This window comes from Plectropomus leopardus, chromosome 16, assembly GCF_026936395.1.
Source record: "Plectropomus leopardus strain MGB_pleo_1.0 chromosome 16, ASM2693639v1, whole genome shotgun sequence".
In the NCBI taxonomy this organism is placed as follows: Eukaryota; Metazoa; Chordata; class Actinopteri; order Perciformes; family Serranidae; genus Plectropomus; species Plectropomus leopardus.
In genome coordinates, this window is record NC_142191.1 from 23,430,041 (window position 1) to 23,453,173 (window position 23,133).

The 23,133-nt window shown below is 38.5% G+C and overlaps 1 protein-coding gene across 4 annotated transcripts in view; it reads left to right on the top strand.

Annotated features, from left to right (window-relative positions):
- fam184ab (family with sequence similarity 184 member Ab) overlaps positions 1-23,133 on the top strand; it is a 204,670-nt gene that overhangs the window by 171,431 nt on the left and 10,106 nt on the right. For all 4 annotated transcript variants that reach the window (XM_088089446.1, XM_088089448.1, XM_042503815.2 and 1 more), the window contains 4 exons: positions 3,029-3,213; positions 8,245-8,391; positions 22,168-22,285; positions 22,487-22,591. In XM_088089446.1, the coding sequence (XP_087945572.1) occupies positions 3,029-3,213; positions 8,245-8,391; positions 22,168-22,285; positions 22,487-22,591 (555 nt within the window). The remainder of the gene's footprint in view (positions 1-3,028; positions 3,214-8,244; positions 8,392-22,167; positions 22,286-22,486; positions 22,592-23,133) is intronic.

The window sequence follows — 23,133 nt, forward strand, 5'->3', positions numbered from 1 at the left end:
TGATGCCATAGTTGATGAGCTTGTTTTTTTCTCCTTAAAAGGCTGTTAAATAAAAAAAAAAAGGATGTGTGTCCTATCCGTGATGTAATTAAAATATTTGTTTCTTAACAAAGTTTAACGTGAAGTTCCCAGTGGGCTATAGTACCATTGGGTTTTAAGCATATTTTGATGATTAACAGGACAATATCATGAATCTTTTTTTTGGCCAAGATAATCATGGCATAAAATTGTTATAATGCTCCATGCCCATTCCAAGTAAAATTGCATTTTATTTTTACAATGGGAAATTCAGATCAGTTGTCATGAGTCCATCTTTATTTTCACATTTGTAATGTGATTAGTGGAGAATCTTAAAGAATTGTGTTTAATGTGTCCGTGGGCCCAAGCCCAATGTTCCCTGCCAATGACAGAAATCTAAGAAGAAAAGAAAATCACACATGCATAGGTACATTCAAAAAAATGCCCTTAAACAGCTGGGTATTGTATTTTTTTATGAAACATCACCCAAACAGGATTAAACAGTGTTTTTGTTAGGTTTTATTTTCATCCAAGGATTAATACACGTGGTGCTCTGGTGTCCATGTTAATCATAATTAAGGAACATGTCACACAGTGCAACTGTGTGACTCAGTGGTGTGTTTTAATTGTTTTTCAACAACAGTGGAGCTCTATGGCACAACATGTGTATATCAGGCTTAATTGGATCATTGTTTGAGGAAACAATCCATTGTTAATGTCGTTTTTTATAGGATTTGTCAACAATAAGAAGTACTGCAAAGAAACAGCACAAACCTAAATACTTGTTGATTAACCAGGACTAAAATGTTAAGAATGTTAAGAAGTTTTGAGAGTATTTTAGAAACTGTGAGTCGTGTATTTAAACATCATCCCTTGCATTCATTTGCATTCATCAGGCAGTCTGCGTATTGTCTTCATTTGAGTGTTTGAGCGAAGCTACGCGTTGTTCACTTCCACACTGTTGAGAGAACCACTTGTTTATTTTCTCACTCTGATATCACGGCTAATGTAAGCCACATCTCGTGTCACCGTGGAGCTCAGAGTAAAAAGAGCAGCTCTGCAGGGGGCTGTGAGTAATTTAGATAGTCGGTTGTTGTTTACATGGATGTCATTCAGTCGTGTGGAGAACTATGATAATTCATTGTGATTCAGACACGCATCTGTGTTCATGCTGATGTTGACTGAATTTGTTTTTTGTGTGAATGAATTTAATCTTTAATCTTGAGAGAACAGTTGGCATGCGAGCTGTTAGTCACTTGCTTTACAGGATACATTTTTATATACCAACACTGCAGTGCTCCCTCTATACACATAAAAATCAGCACTATCCTTTTATAAATTGAAGGTCTGATAGATGTAATAAAACTGTTATATGCATGCTTTTTCTTAAGTGGCCCTTAAGTAATACAAACAAGTGCCATATTGTAATTCATATAGGAACCATACAGTTTATTCATGGTAACAGCAAGAATGTATACATGTAGGTATTTATCATTACAATTCATAGTGCGTCAATGAATGATAATGAATATAACCATCTACTGTCGTTTCATTCATCAACACTCGTCAGTTGTAACTGTGGAACTTTGACTTATTGTAGATTAATCATCTCGTGATTAAATTGTGGGCCCATTTTGTACTTTCAATAATAAACAGTAGATTCCTGGATAAACATGTTTCAAACACTCTATTTTTGTTCTGGTTTCAGTTTATTTTTAATTTATTTTTAGAATATAAGTTGGGATGATTCAGATCAATATAGTGAGCACATAAGTGCCTTAAACCTGTATTCTTTCTAATGACCAGCAGGGGGCGACTCCACTAGTTGCAAAAAGAAGTTGGATTGTATTCTGATTGAGGTCTAAGAGAAATGACATTACTTCTCCATAGATTCATGACCTCAGTAAACACTTTCTAAATGAGTTTATAGTCTTAATCACTAGTTTCAAGTCTTCCTCCTTACAGCACGATGTTTACTTTGTAAATGGCCACATTTACAGTAAAGAAGACAATAAAGCAAGGTATGCTTTAGGGCAAAGCCACTTTGTGATTGACGTGTTGCTGCTACAGCAATATTCTTGGATTCTCAGTCAAATCCAGTCAGATGGTTAGGAAAAGATCTTGTTTTGGCTTAAAATACCCCATTACAGGGGCACAAACCTAGCAGGAAAAGAAGGTTAAAGGTCTTTGTTAAAAACAGCCGCTCCTTGAAAGCACTAGAAAAACAGCAACAGGTCACTACAAAACACCCCGTTTGGGACCTAAAAAGCCGCTGGGAACACGGCTCTGACTTGCTAGATCACAACCAATTTTTTGGTGTTGTTATTGGTGTTGGTCTCGAACAGTTGTCTGCAGTTTGACAGGTGTCTCACATAGGTAAAAAGCCAACGCATAATGGCCAAATATTCTTTAGTTTATTTTAACGGTAGTTTTCCTTTATGAAAATAGGTAAAGACTTCAAAATTGTGGGTTTAAAAGGCTTAAAGTAAAGCCAGAATACATTTGGTTTCACAGAAAACACAAGAATAATGTCCGAGCAAACTCCGAATGTTATTACTCACAATCCCTCACAATTCTGTAAAAGCAATACACATATGAAACACTAGTCAGACCAACCTGTGTTTCACTTACCACAGGCCAATAATAAACAACAAAATGAATGCTTACAGCATGGATATGTTATATTGTACTCCTTTTTTTACACAGTTAGCCAAAATAAGCTCGTGTTACTATATATTATATTATACTATTATACTATGCTATATACTATATTATATGAAACATACCTACTATGAGACTACCTCTCCCCTGTCAGACTGTGCTCTCAACTGATAGGAGCTATCAGGGAAAATGAGAAAAGTAAATTGTAATGTCCTTGTTTTTCTTCTTTTTTTTTTTACCTGAAGTCAAGTAGTCAAGAAGTAATTGAAAATCATTAGTGGCAAAATAACACTGTGAGAAATCGGCTCTCCAAACCATGAAGATGAACATTGATCTTTTCCGTCCTCAGGAGCGTGAGCTGTTGGGCCGGATCACGGAGCTGCAGGAGGAGGTCTCCAGGAGGAAGAACCACATTGCTCAGCTGGACCACCAGATCCACACACTCAACGAAAATATCAGCACTCTGACTAAAGAGCTGGAGCTCAAGGGCAAGGAGGTGCTCAAGATCCGCAGCGAGGCCAATCAGCAGATCAGGTATGACTCAGCACTCAGATCTGAAACACTAAATAATACAAAACAAGACTGAAATGAAAGTATGAATCAAACTTGAGCTCAGAGCCTATGGAGAGTTTTTGATAATAGACTATACAGGAATAAACTAATATTGTTTTATATGTTTCAAATGAAGTTATTGCAAAGGAATGCACAGGTTCATCTGAATGAGCCTGATGTGTTTATCTGCACTTATTCATATTAGAAAAGAAACGTCTTCCTCTTCATGTTCTTTCAAAAGCCAGTAGCTGTCAAACTAACATCATCCTTTGTATCCATGTCTGATTAAAGACGAGACAAGTCCTCAGAGTTTGTCTCTTTTCTGTGTGTCAGATTTTGTTTCTGAAATATTCATGGCCACACAGTTGGACTACTAGACTGTTCACAATGCAGCATATCTCAATACGCTGTAACCTGGCAACCAAACTGCTGAATATTTTTCTCATGAATTCAGAGTGGTGGTCCTAGAGTTCCCTATTTTTCGGTTTCTTCAGCTCCATTTTTGTCAATAAGCCCTTATGATATGGTAGTGGTGCACTATCAGTGCTTAGTGCTGATAACTAGATCACTAAGAACCAGGAATTTAGGATTTAGTTCTGTTAAAGACATGCGTTAAACATTTGGAGAAATACTCATATTTCAGTTTAAGTATCTTGAGTTATGTGAGACAGTTGCTACCCCTCTCATGTCTGTGTGTGAAATACAGAGCTAGAGCTCAGAGGTGATTGGTTTAGCTTAGCAGAAAGACGGGAAATGGGGTATAAAAAATCTTCCCACCAAACCTCTAATGGTGTGCTGGAGGCGAATGTTTGAGGAAATGTGAATGCATACAAACTCAACAGAAAGACGGAAATAAGAGCAAATGAACGTTAGATGTTTCGGGTCCAAACCCGAGAATTCGTCCGCTCCACCAGGTTAATGGAATCGTCTGGTATTGTGACATTAGACAGCAGTTCTTGACTTGACTAACTATAAGCCAATATACACAACGCCAAGACTAAAAATGTTGTCAGGCCGTTGTCAAGCGGTTCGCCGCAACCAAGGAGGGGTAATAATAACAATGGTGACCACTGTAGACAAGCATTACGCTTCAGTTGGGGCTGGTCTAATCTGACATGTCCATCGTAGTTTGTCTTACTTCACTCCGGTCCACTCTTAATACCCTGGCAAAACTAGTATGTTGCTATGGCTACACATCAGTGTAGACTAGGAACACATGATATTGGATTTTTGCCAGTGTCTGATTTGCAGATATTTTTCTCACCCATTGTGGCCGATTGACAACGCTAATAACGACATATGCACATATGTTTATCTACATATTCGCAGAGAGCATCAAGTCTCTCCTGTAGTAGAATTAACATATAACGCCCAAGCTTATCACGATGGCCCACTGGTTGCAGATGCAGACATAAAATACAAATCTTTTCAAATTGTACACATTCGTTGGGCGAAACAAGAAAGCTACTTTAATTTAGGTTACATTTAAAACATGTCCTATTTATTTTTATGTAACACATTTTAAACAAACTGTAAAATTCATCCCACTTTTAACAGGCTCAGGTGATGAATCCTGACGATAACCAAAACCAGGGTATATCTGACCTATTTCAGTTCATGAAAGATGCATAACTAAAGTGTCATTTTGACAGCCTGTCATATCTACAGAAAAGTCAATTTTGGGCCAATGGCGATATTTAATTTTAAAGTTATTATTTGCCAACACTAATGACATGCAGTTATTATTGTGTATCCCTCGTGTAGACTTAAAAATGTCGTAAGTTTCACGTGGATGCGCTGAGGAAGTGGAAGCAGTGTTAGACTGAGGATGGAAACTGAGTGTAACAAGGTAACATTTTTGTCTGATATCAGTCAAACTACATGAAAAAATGTATGCTTATTCCAAGGCTTTATAAACCTGCCTCATAATCGTGGGGAGATAAGAGAAAAGGGGAGTGCGACTGGAGGGAAATAACAGAAAGAACTGCAGTTCATGGTGATTTGAGAGCTTTTTTGCCGCTAACATCTTCAGACAGTTCAGCCATTATATTCCAACAAAAATTAGCTTCAGGTTCTGTCGCGACACACCTTTTAAGCTCACTCATGAGCTGGTGTGCAGTGCCTCCTCCTTATGGCGCTGGTTGTCATTTAGACATTATTGCTTGTGTGTGGATTAAAGCAAATGAGATATATTGTGTTATTTGGCAAGAGAGGTGTTGGTAGACTTACTGTATATTTGAACTTTGGACAGAGCCATGCTAGCTGTTTCCATGCGCTTCCAGTCTTTATGCTAAGCTAAGCTAATCACATCCTGCCTCTGTATTTAATGTCCAGACACAAGAGTGGCATCAATCTTCTCATCTCACTCGTAGACAGAAGTGTATAAGTGTATTCCCCAAACTTCTGAGCGATTATTTTTTGGTGAATAACTACAGAGTAGCAACATGAAAAACATCAATAACGCATTTCAGCATTGCCTTGACGCGTGGTTTTCAAAAGACACACAGAAATGCTCTCAGCTCTATCTGTGTCCTGGTATCAGCGCATGTTGCTGAATTCTGACTTGTCTTATGATATTTGGATGACGATAGTTTCTGCAACCCTGCTCCAGCCCTCATGAAAACAGAGATGAAAGCGAGAGAAAGAAAAGCCCAGACGAGGCGAATCATTCTCTCTCTCTCTTGCTGTCTTTGTCTTCCTCTCTCTCTGTCTTGACCGGTGTCAGGAGCACATTGATTAGATGTGAAGGTTATTTAGGGTAAAAGCAAAATGGAATCTATAATCATGTTGCTCCCTGCGGCACGTTATGAATTTTTAAAGTGATGTATGGCTAATGTGGTCCAGCTACTCAGTAGAATCAATTATGTATTGATGTGTTTGAGGGGTTTTTTTTTAATGTGTTTATGTTCCCATGATGCTTCACTCTCTATGGTTACTTCATGCGCTGCTTGTCTTTATGTATATGTGTCCTCTCTCTGCTGGCAGGCCCATGCGCAGCACATTTCTCCCTCTGTTACGTAACTCCCCGTCTGAATCCTGGTCACAGGGATAAAAATAGACTGATAAATAAATAAAGAGGAAGCAGAAAGAGATAAGATGTGCACCCCTCGGGGAGAGTTGGCCCAGTCAGAGTGAGAGGCAGACAGACATCCATGCTTCTCCTCCATCCCTCACATCCCTTTCATCAGCCTTATTCTCCTCCTCATTTCATTATTATCATCTTTTATTCCCATTTCCCATCATCCTCCTCTTTTTTTAGCTCCTTTCCACCCGAAACCGAAACCTTCTACATGGACATGTTTGATAAGAAGAATTTATTACACACTTTCTTTGCATATGCTTCATTACAATGTGCACCACATATACATACATGTCATACCACATTTATGTTTTGGTGCATTTTATGTTGTCCTATTATGTTGTTATGTTGTGCAAACTCAGAAAAAAATACGTTCATAGTATGTTTTCATGCAGTTATTTTCTAGGAATTCATTATGTGCATCTATCTTCCTTTTCTAATCTCACCCACATTTCCTCTGTGGAACAATCCATTATGTTCACTCCCTCTGGGAGAGACGGACAGATAGAGCAGAGTCTGCAGGTCCTGATTAAGTCTTAAAGGGAAATGTCACTTATTTGAAAATTTGTCTTATCCCCAAGTAACCAAGGACATTTTGGTCAGTGGTTTGCTTCAATCTGCACTTAAAGTTTGAATTGTGAAATCATTTGTATGTCTTCATTCAAACTACATCATGAATAGGACAAAATTTTTTTTTCTTTTGTTTCTTTGTGACATAACGCACAGAGCCCCTAAAGGGACATGGTAAAAAAAATATAAAAATAAAAATTAAAAAATGAAGATGGTGTTAAAAAAAAATAGATGTTGGAAAAAATAGCATGGTGAAAAAAATGTATGGTGGAAAAAAATTGGATTGTGAAAAAAAATTTGATGGTGGAAAAAAAAATTTGATGGTGAAACGTTCTCAAGGTAAGGGGAAAGGTTTTAGGACAATTTCTGAACCATGCGTTGGAGGGCAGAGACCTTTCTGTGCAGAGTTTGCATGTGAGTCCGTGTCAGCGTGGGTTTTCTCCGGGTTCTCCTGCTTCCTCCCACAGTCCGAAAATATGCAGGTCAGGTTAATTGATGACTCTAAATTGGCCAGAGTTGTGAATGTGAATGGTTGTCTGTCTGTATGTGTCAGCTCTATGATAGTCTGGTGACCTGTCCAGGGTATACTCTGCCTTTCACCCAGTGTCAGCTGGGATAGGCTCCGCCCGCAGGGGACTCTTAGCATAATAAGTGGTTACGGCGAATGAATGAATTTTTAAATGAGCAAAGTAAAGACTGCATTTTTAACACTAAATAAGACTAACCATATACTATAACTCTTAAAAATTAGGTCCAACTTGCCCCAAAGCATTATCTTGTCAGATTGTCCACATGTACGTATGTTCCATTCTTTAGAAGACAATATCGCAAGAACACCTCGACTGCATTTCTTCATATTTGGACTTAACAGTGAGCTGACTAGGTTTTAGTGGTCAAAGGTTAAGGTCATTGTGACCTGCGTCAAAAAGGATAAAATGATGTGATGAAGTGAATTTTACATTCAAAAGGTCAAAGGTCAACTTCACTGTGACATCATAATGTTCTGCAAACTACTACTGCTACTTTTCTGGCCATTATTCAACATCATGACTCAGAAACAGAAGGGGAGACAGTTGTCCTGATACTGAATTGGTGACACTAATCTTGGGTGCTGATTGTGTAGATCTTCTGTGCTGCCGGGGATGACGTGTGTGAAGTGTCCAGGTTTTCACAGACATGGATGTAAACTCTAACCATAACTTGACTGGTGCGTGTGGGCGTACAACCACAAAGGCAGTAATTCTAGTTTTAGATTGCATTGTTTGCAGTTAACCTTGTGGTACCTGGACCATGTTTGAGGTGTCCCATTGAGTGATTTTCAAAGGCACTTAGAAACTCAACTATCCATTCCTCCCTCTCTTTAGGGCTCATGAACAAGAGTTGACGAAGAGGCATGAGAGAGAGCTCGCCGAGATGAGCGCCGTCCACAGCAGAGAGACGCAGAACATGCTGTCAGACTTCAACAAAGCCCAGGAAGTGCTCAAAGACAAGATCTCCGCCCTTCAGATACTGTATGTACACACTGTAAACACACCGTGTGCTTTGTGGGGTCTTCAAACAGCTATGCAAAAACGGAGGTCTTCTTTGGCACAGAGGAATAGCACTTATATAATTGTTAACTCATGATTGCCCTTTGCATAGTTCAACCTATTTGTCCTAGATAATGTAATTGTGTGTTGTCAGGTGTCAAGTGAAAGCTTAAAGCAGGCAGACAGGTTTTCTCTGGGGAGGATAACATTCACAACAGGATGACACATTCACACTTGCCTGAACACTCGTTTCTACAGATTTAACTCTTTTTATGCACCTTTTTTTACTCTCCATATCCTCTTTTCTAGTCCAGCAAATGATATATATAATCAATAATCAGATATGGGAAGAAGAACACCATTCTTTTTTTTTGTTTGGTCCATGCAGTGTGCACCTACAAAATCACTGCATCATAATAACAATTAGGGCATATCTAAACACATTTATAGCTGTTAATCGTATAGGAGCATGCGCATCCATGCAGACTATTTTTATTTTTGTATGCGTCAGGTGAATTGCAGTATAAATAGCAGACGGCTGTGATGAATTACATTCTTCTCGGCTAATCATATTGCTTGTGTCATACGTTATAAACAGCTGCAGCAAGCACGACGGTGCATGACGAAACTGGCTCACCATGAAAGGCAGCACTGAGAGAGATTTACCGTCGCACCCTCAATCTGTACCTGAGCTGCATTCCCCTGGAAACAATGTGTGTCTATTTTCAACACAAAGAAAAACACAAAAAGATCAAATTATGCCATGAAATCAAAGATTTAAAAAAAGAAAGACACAAATGCCAGCATTGTCTGGTGCTTCCAGATTCATATTCATGTGGCGTAATGTGCCTTTATGCACACTGTCACATGGTTCTGCAGCTGCAGTGTGGAGTCTTTGATTTAAGAAAAAAACTTTAAAAAACGATTTTTTTTTCAGGCAAGTGATTCCTTCTTCATACAAGATTCATATTAAAAGTTTTCAGTTTCTGGGTGAAATAATACCAAGATTCATACCCTGGATCCCTGTTTCCCTTGGCAACAACTGTCCTGATGACATTTTGGTTTTCATACGTAGTGAGCACAGCCTGATGTGTTCATCTGATTATTGTCATGATTTGCTCATCTGTTCAAACCAAACAGTGGCATCATATTGCCAACGTCACCGTTATCTGAGCTGAATAAATACCCATTCCCAATATTATCACTCTATGAAAGAGGAACTACGCCCATTTTCAAAACTCATAAATGTTATGGTCTAAGACAGTCCAAAATATGAGTGAACATGAACAACTCTCCCCCAAATCCCAAAAAAAACTACAGTGCTAAAATCATGTGTAAAGTCTAGAGCAGCTCTGTAAACAATGAATTGGAAAAGATGGCGCTGAGAGCAGTCAGGGGAGTATTCTGAGTATTTGGGTACATTTTGTGTTTTCAGAACTGAGAACACTACAATAGAATAAAGCTCATTTAGATATATGTATATATATATACATACATATATATATATATATACATACATACATACATACATACATATATATATATATATATATATATATATATATATAGATATATATATAGATATATATATATATATATTACAAAACATAAAACAAACATTCTGTTGGTCCACAAAATCAGGCTCCCATTCATTGTCTGTGGAGCAGCTCCTCCAGACTTTATACTTGATGACATCACAAATCTGACAGCTACTTCTCTGGTTTCTGGCTCTGATGGAGAGCAGCTCATGTTCTTAAATATTGATTGAACTTTCCTAGACAATACAGATAATTGCTAAATTGGGTGTAGAACTGATATGAGTTAGTTGTGGTTATCAGCATAATAAATATAGGTTACAAGGCTCCTGATACACTGACTAGCATTTTTAGAATGCCTGTATCAGCTATGAATGGCTGTTGGCAAAAACTTTGTTTCTTTACATTTCAGTAACTGTGTGGTTAATAAAGTTATGTTATGCACAAAAAACACCCGATTATGGTTGGGAAAAGATCCCACCCACTTTTGGTGGCACAAACCCCTCTTTAAATGCAGCAGTGGCTCACTAGAAAACAATGAACAACTGGTTTTGTTGTTTGTTGCAGCTTAGCAGCCATGTCACCTAGATGTCACACCATCCGCCTTCCTCTTCACCTCCTCAAGACAAAGTCAGTTCATATACATGTTTCAGCACAACAACAAACACAGCGGTTTAATTGTTGATATGGCTTTCTAAACATGCTTGTCGGTGTAGCAGGGGCTTTCTAACCTTTATATATCAAGCTGATAACTACTTCCAATCTCTATTTAATAGAGTTATGACATAAAAACTAGGTAGTATAAATCACAAGCGCAACAGACTTGAAAATGATCCAACAGAAGAAACAGAGTTTTTCAACTAGAGCCATTTTTGTGTGCCATCACCCTTTAAGCAGACAAACACAAAGCAGAAAGTTGTCAAGCTTCAAATAAGAACATTGCTTACTCTAGAAAAGGCACCAAATTAAATTGTGGCTTTTCAGTACTGTGCCAGGATTTTACTTCTGAGGTCAGAAATATCAACAACACTGTTTATTAATTGGATTTTTGTCTCCCAAATGCAGTTTCATGAACACTCCCCACACTGCCAGGATAATATTTCCCAGTATTCTCTTTGTTATAATTTAGTTTACGTTCATATTTATTGTCTAAATGTAATCAAATGTAGCGATCTTTTGTCTAAAAGAAATACCAGAATCATACTTCAAGCATAGTTTTTGTGGAAAAATGTAAACTCGTGAATTCCACCTGTCTCCATTAAACCCCATAATTCTTATACATAACCTTGATTTTATTAGTGGTAGTGAAGATACAACCTCGAGAGTAAACAATGGCTTCACTCAACCCAGTTCCTTTGTTCTGCCTTGTTGATTAGACTAATAGAGTTCTCCAAGAATAACGTATTTCCTAAAGGCCAACCTGTAAGTTGGCATTGCACTGGTTGCCTCATCACAAGCCAATAAGATTTTTCTCTTGGGTTTTGGGTTATTACAGGAAATAGCCTCTGTGGCAAACAAAAGTTTATGATACTCGCGCATTTTGTTCAGCAAGATAATCATCTCAAATGATCACCACTTTTAGCATTTTTGAAGTCTTAATGAAATCAGCAGAAGTAAAAAGCTAACGTTAGGCTATAAACAAACTACACCATGGTCACATGACTTAATGTCACCACCACAGTGAGACTGTAGAGCCGTGCTCGACGTGATAACCTTCTTTAGTCTCACTTAGCCACTTGTATGCAACTGCCTTTTTTAGGATACATAAAAGCTTCAGAATTCACAAGTGAGGTATTTACTGATCTATTTAATGTCATTGAACAAAACGTGAAAGTTTCTTAAACTTGTGTTAACCACATCTAACCAAAAACCTGTTCTAAAATCCTATTGACTTTGAGACAAGGGAATGGGGAGTGCTAAAATGCTAACTCATTTCTGTGTTTTAAGACTCAACCCTGCAACACTCTACAGACTGTAAGGAGGAGGACATGTCAGCGTTCTAAAAATCAAGCAAAAACATCTCCATTGTCCCCTGGTAGCTGTCTCACATGAAACAGATTAACTAAAATCCTAAAGCACATTAGACTTTGAAAATGTTGAATTCAGTTCTTCTGGCATCAATAACAACAATATGGAAAACTAGAGTTCTAGACTAGAGTTTGTTGGCCAAATGTGCTGTACTGTATGAGGGACTTCAGTTTGCATATGAAGAACCTGCAGGGATCAAAGCTGATGTATAGACGCATGAAATAAAGATCACAGACATCTAGTTTAGCAAGTAATGATAATACAGTCTAAGGAAAGTCTGTCATTACTGAATATGAAGAGGGAGTTATATTATTGATGCTATGCAGTGAGGATACTGTATGAAAGAGTGAGCAAATGCTGTGTATCTGCAGAGTGAACAAACACAAGAGAAAGCTGTGGGGATGTAAAAGTTACAACTCAAGAGAATGAGTAGTGAGTGGGATATGACATGAATGACTGCTGGTGAAGACAGAGATCCAGAGGAGAAGATGGATGGATGGAGAAAGAAAAAAGAAAGAAGTTGAAAGGTAGAGTTTTTGCCGACGGGCAGTGGATGAAGACAAGTCATGAGGGAGAGGAACTAAACCAGACCTCAGGAGAAAAACTATGGAGATAGAGATATAAACAGAGGACGGCGGATAAAAACAGAGTGAGATAAAGAAAGAAAAGCCACATGGAAAACCCAGTGATGTGTGTGTGTGAGAGAGTCAGGAGACGTGCAGCGAGCTAGCATCCTCTCCAGAGCTGACCTCCTTTTAGTCTGACTTAGCTGAGAGCAAAGCACCACCTGCTGGACTGAAGAGGATGTGTGTCCGAACAGAAACTGTGAGCTGATATCTACAAAGAAAATACCACATTAAGACACATTGTAACTGTAACACAAGGATACAAGAGATCTGTAGTTAAAGAGGGTCTCACATACATTATAAAGACAGTTGGACTGATGCTGATTCAGGCTGTTGAGACATTTTTCTAAATATGTTAAATTTTTTTCCCGTTATATTTGCACAAACGCAGACAGCATACAAAATTAAAATCTAAAAAGTGGTATCAGGAGAGGTCAAGAATCCATTGAATTATGTTGCATATCTTCTAAACAACATAATTGCCTATTTTAACCTTTAGTTGTTACTAACGATTTTTGACAACACAACTCAAGGTCCACTTATTAGCTTTTTCTAGAGATTTCAACCCTAACAGTCATTTCCAGAGGATATAGTTTGCTGAGTTGTCTTGAAGATGGACGTGCTGATGTTTTAATCGTAGTGGCTGTTTTGGTTTTGTTGCATAGCACTTTAGGGATTTCACACCTGTGTTCGATTAAAGTTAAGCATTCTTCATCTTGTGGTTCTGGGGATGGCAGGCAGTTGTTGGTCAGTCCATCACTTTTGAACCAGACTGAAATATCTCAACAGTTATTGGATGGATCACTGTTAAAGTTTGTCTAGACATTCATAGTTGCCAGTGAATGAATCTCTCTGAATTCTGAGTTGCCCTGTTGGGCTGTAACCGACTCACAAAAATGTCAGTCGCATCAGATTTGACTGTTAAATACAAAAATCTGCCTATTTGTTCCTTTTTGTCCGTATAAAGTTTGAAAGTTTGAGCGGGGCTCGGCAGGACATTTAGTCTGATAGTGACATTCACTTAATATAGTGAACAAGGTAACTACTTAAGGACAGACAGTGGACATCAGACAAAAGCCTGTATCATATTAAGTTGCTGTGAGCTGTATATTTACCACTTCTAAGCAGAAGGCAGAAAATAACATTATCTCAGAGTCTGACCAGGAAAATCCTCTCTTCCTCTGCACAGCTTCCTTTGTGTCTGCAGCTGCCTGTATGGAGGAGCATTGTGAAAGCAAGGAGAGCTCACTCTGCAGCTAAATTTTGAGGACAGAAATAACCCCAGAAGTACACTGCAAACCAACTGACCCAAAAAACGAAACATAAAAAAGAAACCAACTGCTTGACATGAAGAATCTCAGTTGACTGCAGGGTTTCCGACTAATAATTGGAATCTCCAACTTTCAGGAGGCAGCCCTAATTCCTAAGGTTTTTTATCTAGTGCCTGCATGAGGTAGAATTTTGTGGTTTTGAGTGAAATGTCTTGACAGTTGTCGGATTGATTATCATAAAATTTTGCGCAGAAATTCATGCTCCCCAGTGGATGAATCTTACTGACTTTGGCGATCCTCTGACTTTTCATCTAGCACCAGCATGAAGGTTGACATCTACTGAAAACTATTTGATCTATTTGCCATGAAATGAAATGAAAAGCGGCAGCTTTTGTAATCACTTTTGTCATCTATTGCCATTATCAGGTTAAAACGTAATTTATCCACTTTCTTAGGCTACATTTAAACCAAATTCGACATTGCTGCTACTTTCACTTCATGGGTGAAAAAAAAGTGAATAATGCCTCTAGGCTGCTGCAGAGGGGCACAGTGGAGTCACTGTAAAAAGCCAACATCACACTGCAGATGGTGACCAATCAAACTAGCAATCAAACCAGAAAGATGCCCGCAGTCAGCGGGATCAAATAATAGTCTCTTTCTGATGTTAAATAGCGAGTAAAAGAAAAAAACTATGTATGAACAGCTCGTGTGTACTACCCTACAAAAAGAGCTCTTTGTTTGTAAACGGGTCTTTGTGACAGTAAAGATAATACGGTAATGATACTCAAAAGGGATTCTCTTCTATCTTTTAAGCCGACATAAACATACCGAAGGTAAATACTCAGTTGCTGAGATGGAAAAATTGGCTCTTTCTCCACCCTCCACTCCCTCACAAATGGGCCATTTAAGTGACACTCCCACACTGACGCAGAACCCTGCAGCTAATCGCTGCAACGCCAGATTTAGTGTGAATGCAGGCTTACAGTCTGTATAGTGAACTAAATTTACAGACTAAACATGTCTACTTTCTGTTTTATTTTGACCACTTTTCTGGGACAAATTTACTTTAATGGTCAGCAGTTTTTATTTTCTGTCAGTTTCTTCACTTTTCCCCACGAAAGAGGCATTTTTGGGGCCGTCTCCAGGGATGATCCACTGTCTTCCATCTAATTAACTAAAACACAGATCTGTCTTCACCACCAGCCCCTGTCCTTTTCCTCCTAATTAATCACCGTGGTGACGACAGCCTCGTTCCCTCCCTACAAATCCCTCTCCCTAAACAGTGACTGAGAATGCTCCACCATTTAAGTTCCATGAATATTTTAGCATTTTGTCCTGCGTCTGTGCCCTATTGGTTGGTCCCGTGGGAGTTAGAAAGCATGTCTGTGAGTTACAGTTTGTATTTGTTTGAGTTTTGGTCGTCATGCCAACCAGGGATGGAGTTCGCTGTCACATCTGTTTTCACATCAGCGATATTCCAGCTTGCAAGTGTTTGTTAAAGTCACATAACTTGACACCTGAAACATAATCACAGTTTAAACTGCAGGTAACCATAGCAACAATGATTTTGCTTCTCACTTTATAACAAGTTAAATCTCCCTAGTTAGATATTCACAAAAAATGACTTTTTTGGATGCCCAGCAAGAGCTGTTAATCAATCAAAACACCTATTTCTCCTCAAATGGAGCAGACAGCGCAGTCCAGGAGAGCTAATTTATCATGAAAAAGAAAGTGATGGATCAATGTTACATTTATAAAGCTTAATGTCCTCCTTTCTTTGGATTTAATAAGAATGAAGTCCTACCGCACAAATCACACAGCCCTTCACAAGATGTAACTGTCTCTGGTATCATACTGTGCTGCTATAACAGTCTTTAGAAGCGCTGTAAATTATAGTTAAAGTTTGTGTGTTATGGGGCGTAGAGTACAGCTCCACAACCCCCAACCTTTTACATCTTTCTTCTTTTCTTCTAGTCTTCTTATTTTGCATTTCACAGCTATTTTCTTTGATAATCATCCTCTTAATGGATCATGTACAACAGCATGCACAATTATTTTTCATATCATGAGAAAACAAATAACTTGACAGGGGACATTTCCATTATTTTATTATTTTACAGCTCACAGTGCATTTTCACACATATAAGATAAGTCCCTTCAAGGAAAAATAGATTTTATTTTATCTTTATAAATATTTGATGTTTGTTTAAGTCACTTAAAGATTCAGTGGGAAACTTTTATGAAAAAAATCACTTTTAGTCATATTTGCTGAAACTGTTTCTATATCCTGACAGTAGTATGAGAGACAGATAATCAAGAAAAACATTTTTTTTTTTAAGTTCAAAGTTTCTCCCAGTGTTCCTAATGGCATTTGGAAGAATTAACCCCACTTGAATGAAAACAACCAATCAGAGCCACAAGTAGTCTTTAACACAGGGTCAATCACTGCCTGTGTCCATGCTACGCAGCACCCTTCCCCCGCACGTGCTCTCGCTCAGTCAAGCTTAGTATCTTCACTGCTGAGAACATAACACCTGCAATAAAAACAAAACTGCCCATCTCTCTCTTGCCAATAACAACATACACAGCAAAGACAAGACAAGTAACAATAACAGCAATGAAAAGCTTGCTTTCACCTTTATTTCACAGAAGAGGACAGTTTTTTCATCTGTTTTTTTTCTTTTTCCTTTTTTTTTTGCTTTTGTTAAAGTGTGGTGGGTTATTCTTTTTTTCATTATTCATGAAATGTATTCATGAATGATTATCTGTTGTTAAGTGGTTGGCGCTGCTTCCCCCGCTGTTTTCAAAGCCAATGATGGCAAATTTCTGGATTGTTACACGTCTTCGCCAGCGGTCAAGATATAAATTAACAAAAAAGGTCTTGAAGCAACATCAGCTTCAAAGGTTGATTTACCAGACTAGGTCAGAAAACAATGTCTACTCTCTTAGTTGCTATATTAAACCTACATTATTTGGCTAGGTTTTATTAGATTTAACTAGTGGAGGTCTTTAGCCTGAAGTTTGTTTGCAGGAATGGATGCAACATAGAAGGACATTTCCTGCTCCTGCCCATTACAATTTTCGCTGCAGCACCAGCCACTGAAAGTACAGTTAGGGTTTGTGGTCTTCGAGGTCATTGTTTCGCCTGCACAAGAGTACAATCATTTATATAATAAAAACGTAAAATGTAGTTCAGTAAATTTGCTAATGCTAACTGCAGCAGCATTGAGAGAAAACAGGACCAGAAGGTAGTTAAGATAACAGGAGCACTTACCCGACACTTCCTCTTGACCATCAGTCATTGTCAGAACTGGGTTTTAATAAAGTCCAGCGCCTCCAAAACCCCAAATCATCATCTTATCACAGACACCACCTTCACCCAAAAATGAACTACTCTTCGAAAAAACACATTTTGGTGCAGTTTTACTACTGACATTTGGAGGAGTAGTGTCCGTCCAATATCTCTTATCAGCTCTGCCATTCAATGGATGGATGTGGATTTCCCTGCCTGCAGGTTGTGTTGAAGAAAATCAGTTTGATGGCTTGCATTTAAGCCAAGCAACAGCCAGGTGCATTTGTCCAAACCCTAGATATATTCTTCTCGTGTGATCGCAGGCAAAAATACCCAAATACATGATGAATGCCATGGGTGACACCAGGCTCGCTGGCACTGCTGCTTGGTGAGACAGAGGGTCTTCCTGTCCAATGAAGGGTTGCTGATGCTGTGGCAGTGAGGCGCGAAATAGCTGGACACTAAATATTGGCCTCAGTGTGCTTCTTCCCAGAGGAAATTCAGCCACAGTTTAATCAACTATTACCTTACAGGCAATTTTCTGAGAGAGGTGGAGAAAAACCTGCTGTCATATTACAACTTGAACCATTTACTCATAATGAGTAGCTTTAAAGCTGCAATGTTCAACTTTTTCAATAGCAACAATGTTTCAAATTGGTTTTGATAATGTGAAATGGAATTCTTTGTAGTGACAAAGCCACAAAGAATTATAACTGGTCCCGTTTTAGCATCTTTCAGCTCATTACCTTGGTTTGGAACCTGCAACTTTATTGTTTTGGTTCAGTGTCGGCATAAATACAGGTCAGTAGGGGCCTGCCACACCTACTATTAGGTTGAGAAGGCCATTATCAGGTCATGAAATGAAACTTTCGATAAGACTTAATTTGCATAGTCCACTTACAGATAGTTTAAAGAGTATTAGTAACCTTTTAATCAGCGTATTAGAGAATTAACAATTTAACTGCTTCACTTTAATCTGTATTTGTTGAACATATTATCTATAGAGTATACTGTATATGACAATTTATGAACACATCGACATATTCTCAGAATAATTTAGTTGAACTATTCCCTCAACCTGTGCAGCACTGGTTGAATGAATAGTTCAGGCTCAACTATGAGGCTTATAACCACTTAATGGGCTGATAACATCCCAATAGGTTGAATAAAAAAGATTGATAAAACACCAATAAAACTACTGGACACTGCCTGCGATTTAATGGGCTGATAACATCCCAATAGGCTGAATAAAAAAAATTGATAAAACTACTGGACACTACCTGCCAAGCAACAAACCTCAGACATTCAAAGTTAGCGACCAGCTAGTGAACATGAACACTAATGTTGCTTCGTGTCTGATAAATGTGTAAATAGCTGTAAAAGGCGTGTGCCATCCTGTTATTTTTATCTTCTTTGCATAAATGCAGCTTCAAGGGGCCATTATGATTTACTAGAATATCAAACTAATGTTGCTTCATATCTGCTAAATATGTAAATTGACACTGTTTGCTAACACATTTACTAGAACGTTGTTTTCACAGCTTTTTCTGCTGCCAAAGTGGCCAAAAAACCTCATTAATACTTCTTTCAGCAGTTAAATAATGCAAATGTTTGTATTTTTACACCCATAATTTATGATAACGTGTTCTCTTTGTTTTAAAATCCGATCATCTCGAACACATACACTGCTCGAGCATCAAAAGGGACAGTTGTTTGAACTGCAGAAAGTGTCCAACAAATTGGAGGAACAGCGATGAATCTGCTGTCCGAGAAGCACAGAAGGACGAGCACAGAGTCAGACAGCATATCTGATGAAAGTGCAGATCAGTATGTATCAGTATCACTGAGCAGCTCTCCAGTGGCTGCTCCTGTTTGGCAGTGGACATTCCTCGGAGAGACCAGGGTTTATCTGGAAGACAAGCTGCGGTTATGTTCGGCCTTTACCAAAGTGTGACTTCACACTGTGGCATAAATGTCACTAAGACACCCTTCGGTGGCTTGTACTGTGGCAGCGTGGGAAGTGAAAGGCTGTTTAGCTCACTGTCACATAAGGTTTTGGTAAAATTAGAAATAGGCTCACAGCTAAAGATGTAGAGGAACGGCTCCACAGCCAGAAATGAAACTTGTAACTGAAGTCAGTGGCTGACTCATGCTTATTTTTCCGAGTATTTTGTGTTTTACTGAAACTCGCAGAGCTTCAGATGTAATTTTTGTATGTTCTTGTTTAATTTAAACTTGAATTTACAGATCTCAGAGAGAAAAAATAGCCTTTTCAAAATTATCCATTTAATTTTAACCACAACTAAAAATTTCAGTATTATGAATAGATAAAATAGATAAATCCCTAAAACTAAGTATTCAGTACACCAATGCTTCCTAACTGGTCCAGTCACAAGGTGCAGATTTTTCCTTAGTCCTTAAGTCAAGGTCCACACATTATAAATAATCTCATATTTCAATTTTATTCAACAAAATTTAAACATGTTGACTTAGAGCACAAAGAAATAAAATATATTGCAAGAATACACAGAAACAAATAAAAACAAATAAAATAAAAGCTTTATGCCAGAAATTCACTGTACAAAATGTGTTTTTTACAAACTCGATTCTTTCATGAGTCACTTGCAGTCCATTGAGAACGGACCAGCGATCAGCTTTTGGACCACAGCTTACTAACTGAGAACCACTGCAGCACACACTGTGGTAAACAGTTTATGTTTAAGATAATAAGGCTGACACAATGATATGATGTAAGGTAGAGGGCATTTATGATTTACATCTTATCTAATGTATTGGTAACATTTAAAAGATACATTTCTGAAACTGAGAATCTTCTTCAAAGTGTATTACTTCTCTAAACTACATGCTGCTGTTGCCAAATGAAGGCTTTCAGGGGCTTTTTGTTTTTTTTTTATTACAATTTCAGAAAAAAAGAGTAATTTTACAGGCAACGGTGTCACCTATGATTGGTTGTTTCTCGCATGAAGAACTGGCTAATGCCCCATTCTGCTCAGCGATCTTTAGCACGCGTTGCATTTGGGAAAATGTCACCGAATGTGAAATGAATCAGAGGTTTTACACAAGTGGTGATTTCTCTAAAGGGGCCACTCGGAAAGAACAAAAATCCATTATAACGTGTTTTTGAAAGTTCTCATAACTCATGGAACAAAAACAACCTCCGGATGAACTGTTTTTTAATTTAAGCCTACAAACTGCCTTAATGGTTTTTGTGATGAGAGGGGAAGAGGGCAGGAAAGGGAACAGACCGAGGATAATTACTGTTTTATTGATCAAAAGCTAATGAAAAAGGAGAGCCTATGAATCACTCATCTTTTTTACTCCCTGTAGTACGTGCATTCAATTCCCTTAACTCATAAATGCTTCCATCTAATGCCCACAACAAAGTGCCAGATCTAACAAGTTCACCAGTCTCTTACTCCCGCCCTTTTTGATGTCAAATTGACATTTAATTGTATTTATTATACTGGTGGGAGAAGTATTCAGATCATACCTAACTAAAAGTGTGTAAGCGAAATGTACTCAAACTATGAATGATTAAGGTTGAAGCCATTTTACCTCCTTTTTTATACTGTTGGGTAGGTTAATTTACAGCAGTGCATCATATTCCATAAGATCATGTTTGTTTCGGGCTGTCCTGTGAGAACTATGTTTGTCTAAAAAGTCAACTTTTCATGGTGTTGAAAAACAGCCCTGTTTTCAGCTTTGCAACGATGCATTTTTCAGCTGATCCAAGAGGGGGTTTATAAGTTAATTTAGCTTAATAAGAAGGAGAATTTTCTCGACACATAAAGGAACACTTCATCTTTCAGTTTATCAGAGACATTCACTTTCAATTAGTTTCACAATTTAGAGAAGGGGAAAAAATCGGTTTATTCAATTAATCTCTAAAGTTAGTAAAGCTGATAGACGAATGCAGTTGAGTAAAACATCCAATATTTCCCTCTGAGATGTAGTGGAAGAGAGGTATAAAGGTACATAAATGGGAAATACTCAAGTTAAGTACCTCAAATTTGTACTTAAAGGGAAACTTTGCTCAGTGTCATTCCAGTATACAGACAATCAGTGTTTGGCTTTCCCCATGCCAGCGCCCGGAGCTGCCCAATCAATTCTCTTCTAATTTCTATGATGTTGTTAGCATTACTTAGCAGGCATTTTCCGCTGGATGAAGGAGGGGCTCCAGGCACTGGCGGCATAAGGGGGAGCCAAACACTGGTTATCTGCACACACTGCCGTGACATAGAGCTGGTTGATGATCTGCCAAGTTTCCCTTTAAGTACAAATATGAGGGTTTTTTTCTTTGACTGAGTATTTCCCTTTAATGGAACTTTATTCTTTTCTCCACTTCATCTCAGAGGTAAATATTTTACTTTTGACAACATAGAAATCTTTGAAAATTGGCAGCATTTCCCTTTAAAGAGTAACTAAACCTCCCACTTTTGGCTTGAGTGTCTCCCTTCTGTGAAAAAAGTGTCAAAATGGGCAGGGTTGTGGGCGGGGCGGAGACGCACCCAGTCACCCAATCATGCTGCCTCTTGATCCACAGCTCCTCCCTGCCTCTGCACACACACAAAGTAGTTGGTTGGTGAGAGGGCAACAACAGGGGGCTCTGTTGGTAATGAAGCTGGCCCCTGCTACCAGGATTAGCCAATAACAAAATTCAATTGCAGTAGCCAGATTTCAACCTTTAGAGGGCAATCACTATGCATATTTATACACAATATGCAGAATTTTAATACTTTGTGCTCAAATGTCAAGAGTTGAACCTGAATCAATTAACAATGCTACTAAATACCCACATACATTGCTTTTGAACTGGAAAAGAAGGGGTTTGCGGGTATATTTACTCTTTTGGTACAACACTTGAGTAAATGTGCTTGATTCATTCCACCAACTGTATTTATATAAGATGTCTAAGTCAGAATGATGTTCAGTGGACCTCTGGTGCACACTAATTATATTTTTGTTTTGATTTGTTTGTCTTACAGGCTGGAAGGAACAGAGGAGAAGTTCAGGAACAGGGAGAGTCGTCCTGAAGATCTGCAGATCATCGCTGAGCTAAAGGAAATGGTGTCTGAGAGAGAATCTCTAGTCAAGAAACTGGTGGTAGGTAACGGCTGATGGTGAGGTAATGTGTGTGCTATACACAGGAGGAAGTGGGAAAAGGAAAGTACTCCATCTCCTGACTATTTTTAGCTTTCATATGCAGCAGCACAAGTTTTTGTTTTTGACAGATTGGATATACACAACAACTGTTTTCACAGTCCCTCGAGTCTCTCGTCAGCTCACATGGTTTTCTTCCTCCAGGACGATAAGAAGTTCTACCAGCTGGAACTCGTCAACAGGGAGACCAACTTCAACAAAGTGTTCAATGCCAGTCCTAACGTAGGAGTTATCAACCCGCTTATTAAGGTAAGGCCCTGATGTCCAGGAACTCACCACACACAGAGGCACTCTGATGAGCCTTTGTTCTTACTACATAGCAAAGATGATATCCACTCCATCTCATTTCACACCCATCAGTGCTGAGCGATCAGAAGAACAATCAGTGCTGACATTTTCGAAAAAGGTACCATCGTGTTGTAAAAACCACAAATCATGACCACAGTAATTATGGAATATTATTCTAATTGCTGTTAAAAATGAGATCATGTTAAGGGGACTGTCAGCTTCGATGCAATTTTTTACAGGGTTATCTGCCATACTGTTCAATGCCACAACAACTCAAAAGAAAGTTTTGTTACTGCGCAATAGCAATATCCATGGTGGGGGAGCTCTCACCAAAACACCTGTCCGACCAATCATGAGCAGCTCCATTGAATGTGAGCGCACAGATTGACTTTCACGGCTGTCAATCATGGCAGAAAAGCCCACTTTTGTATAATTTAATAACTCATTAAAATCAAAATTATCATAAAAGCAAACACTTGAAAAAACAACAGGGTGATGAGAAC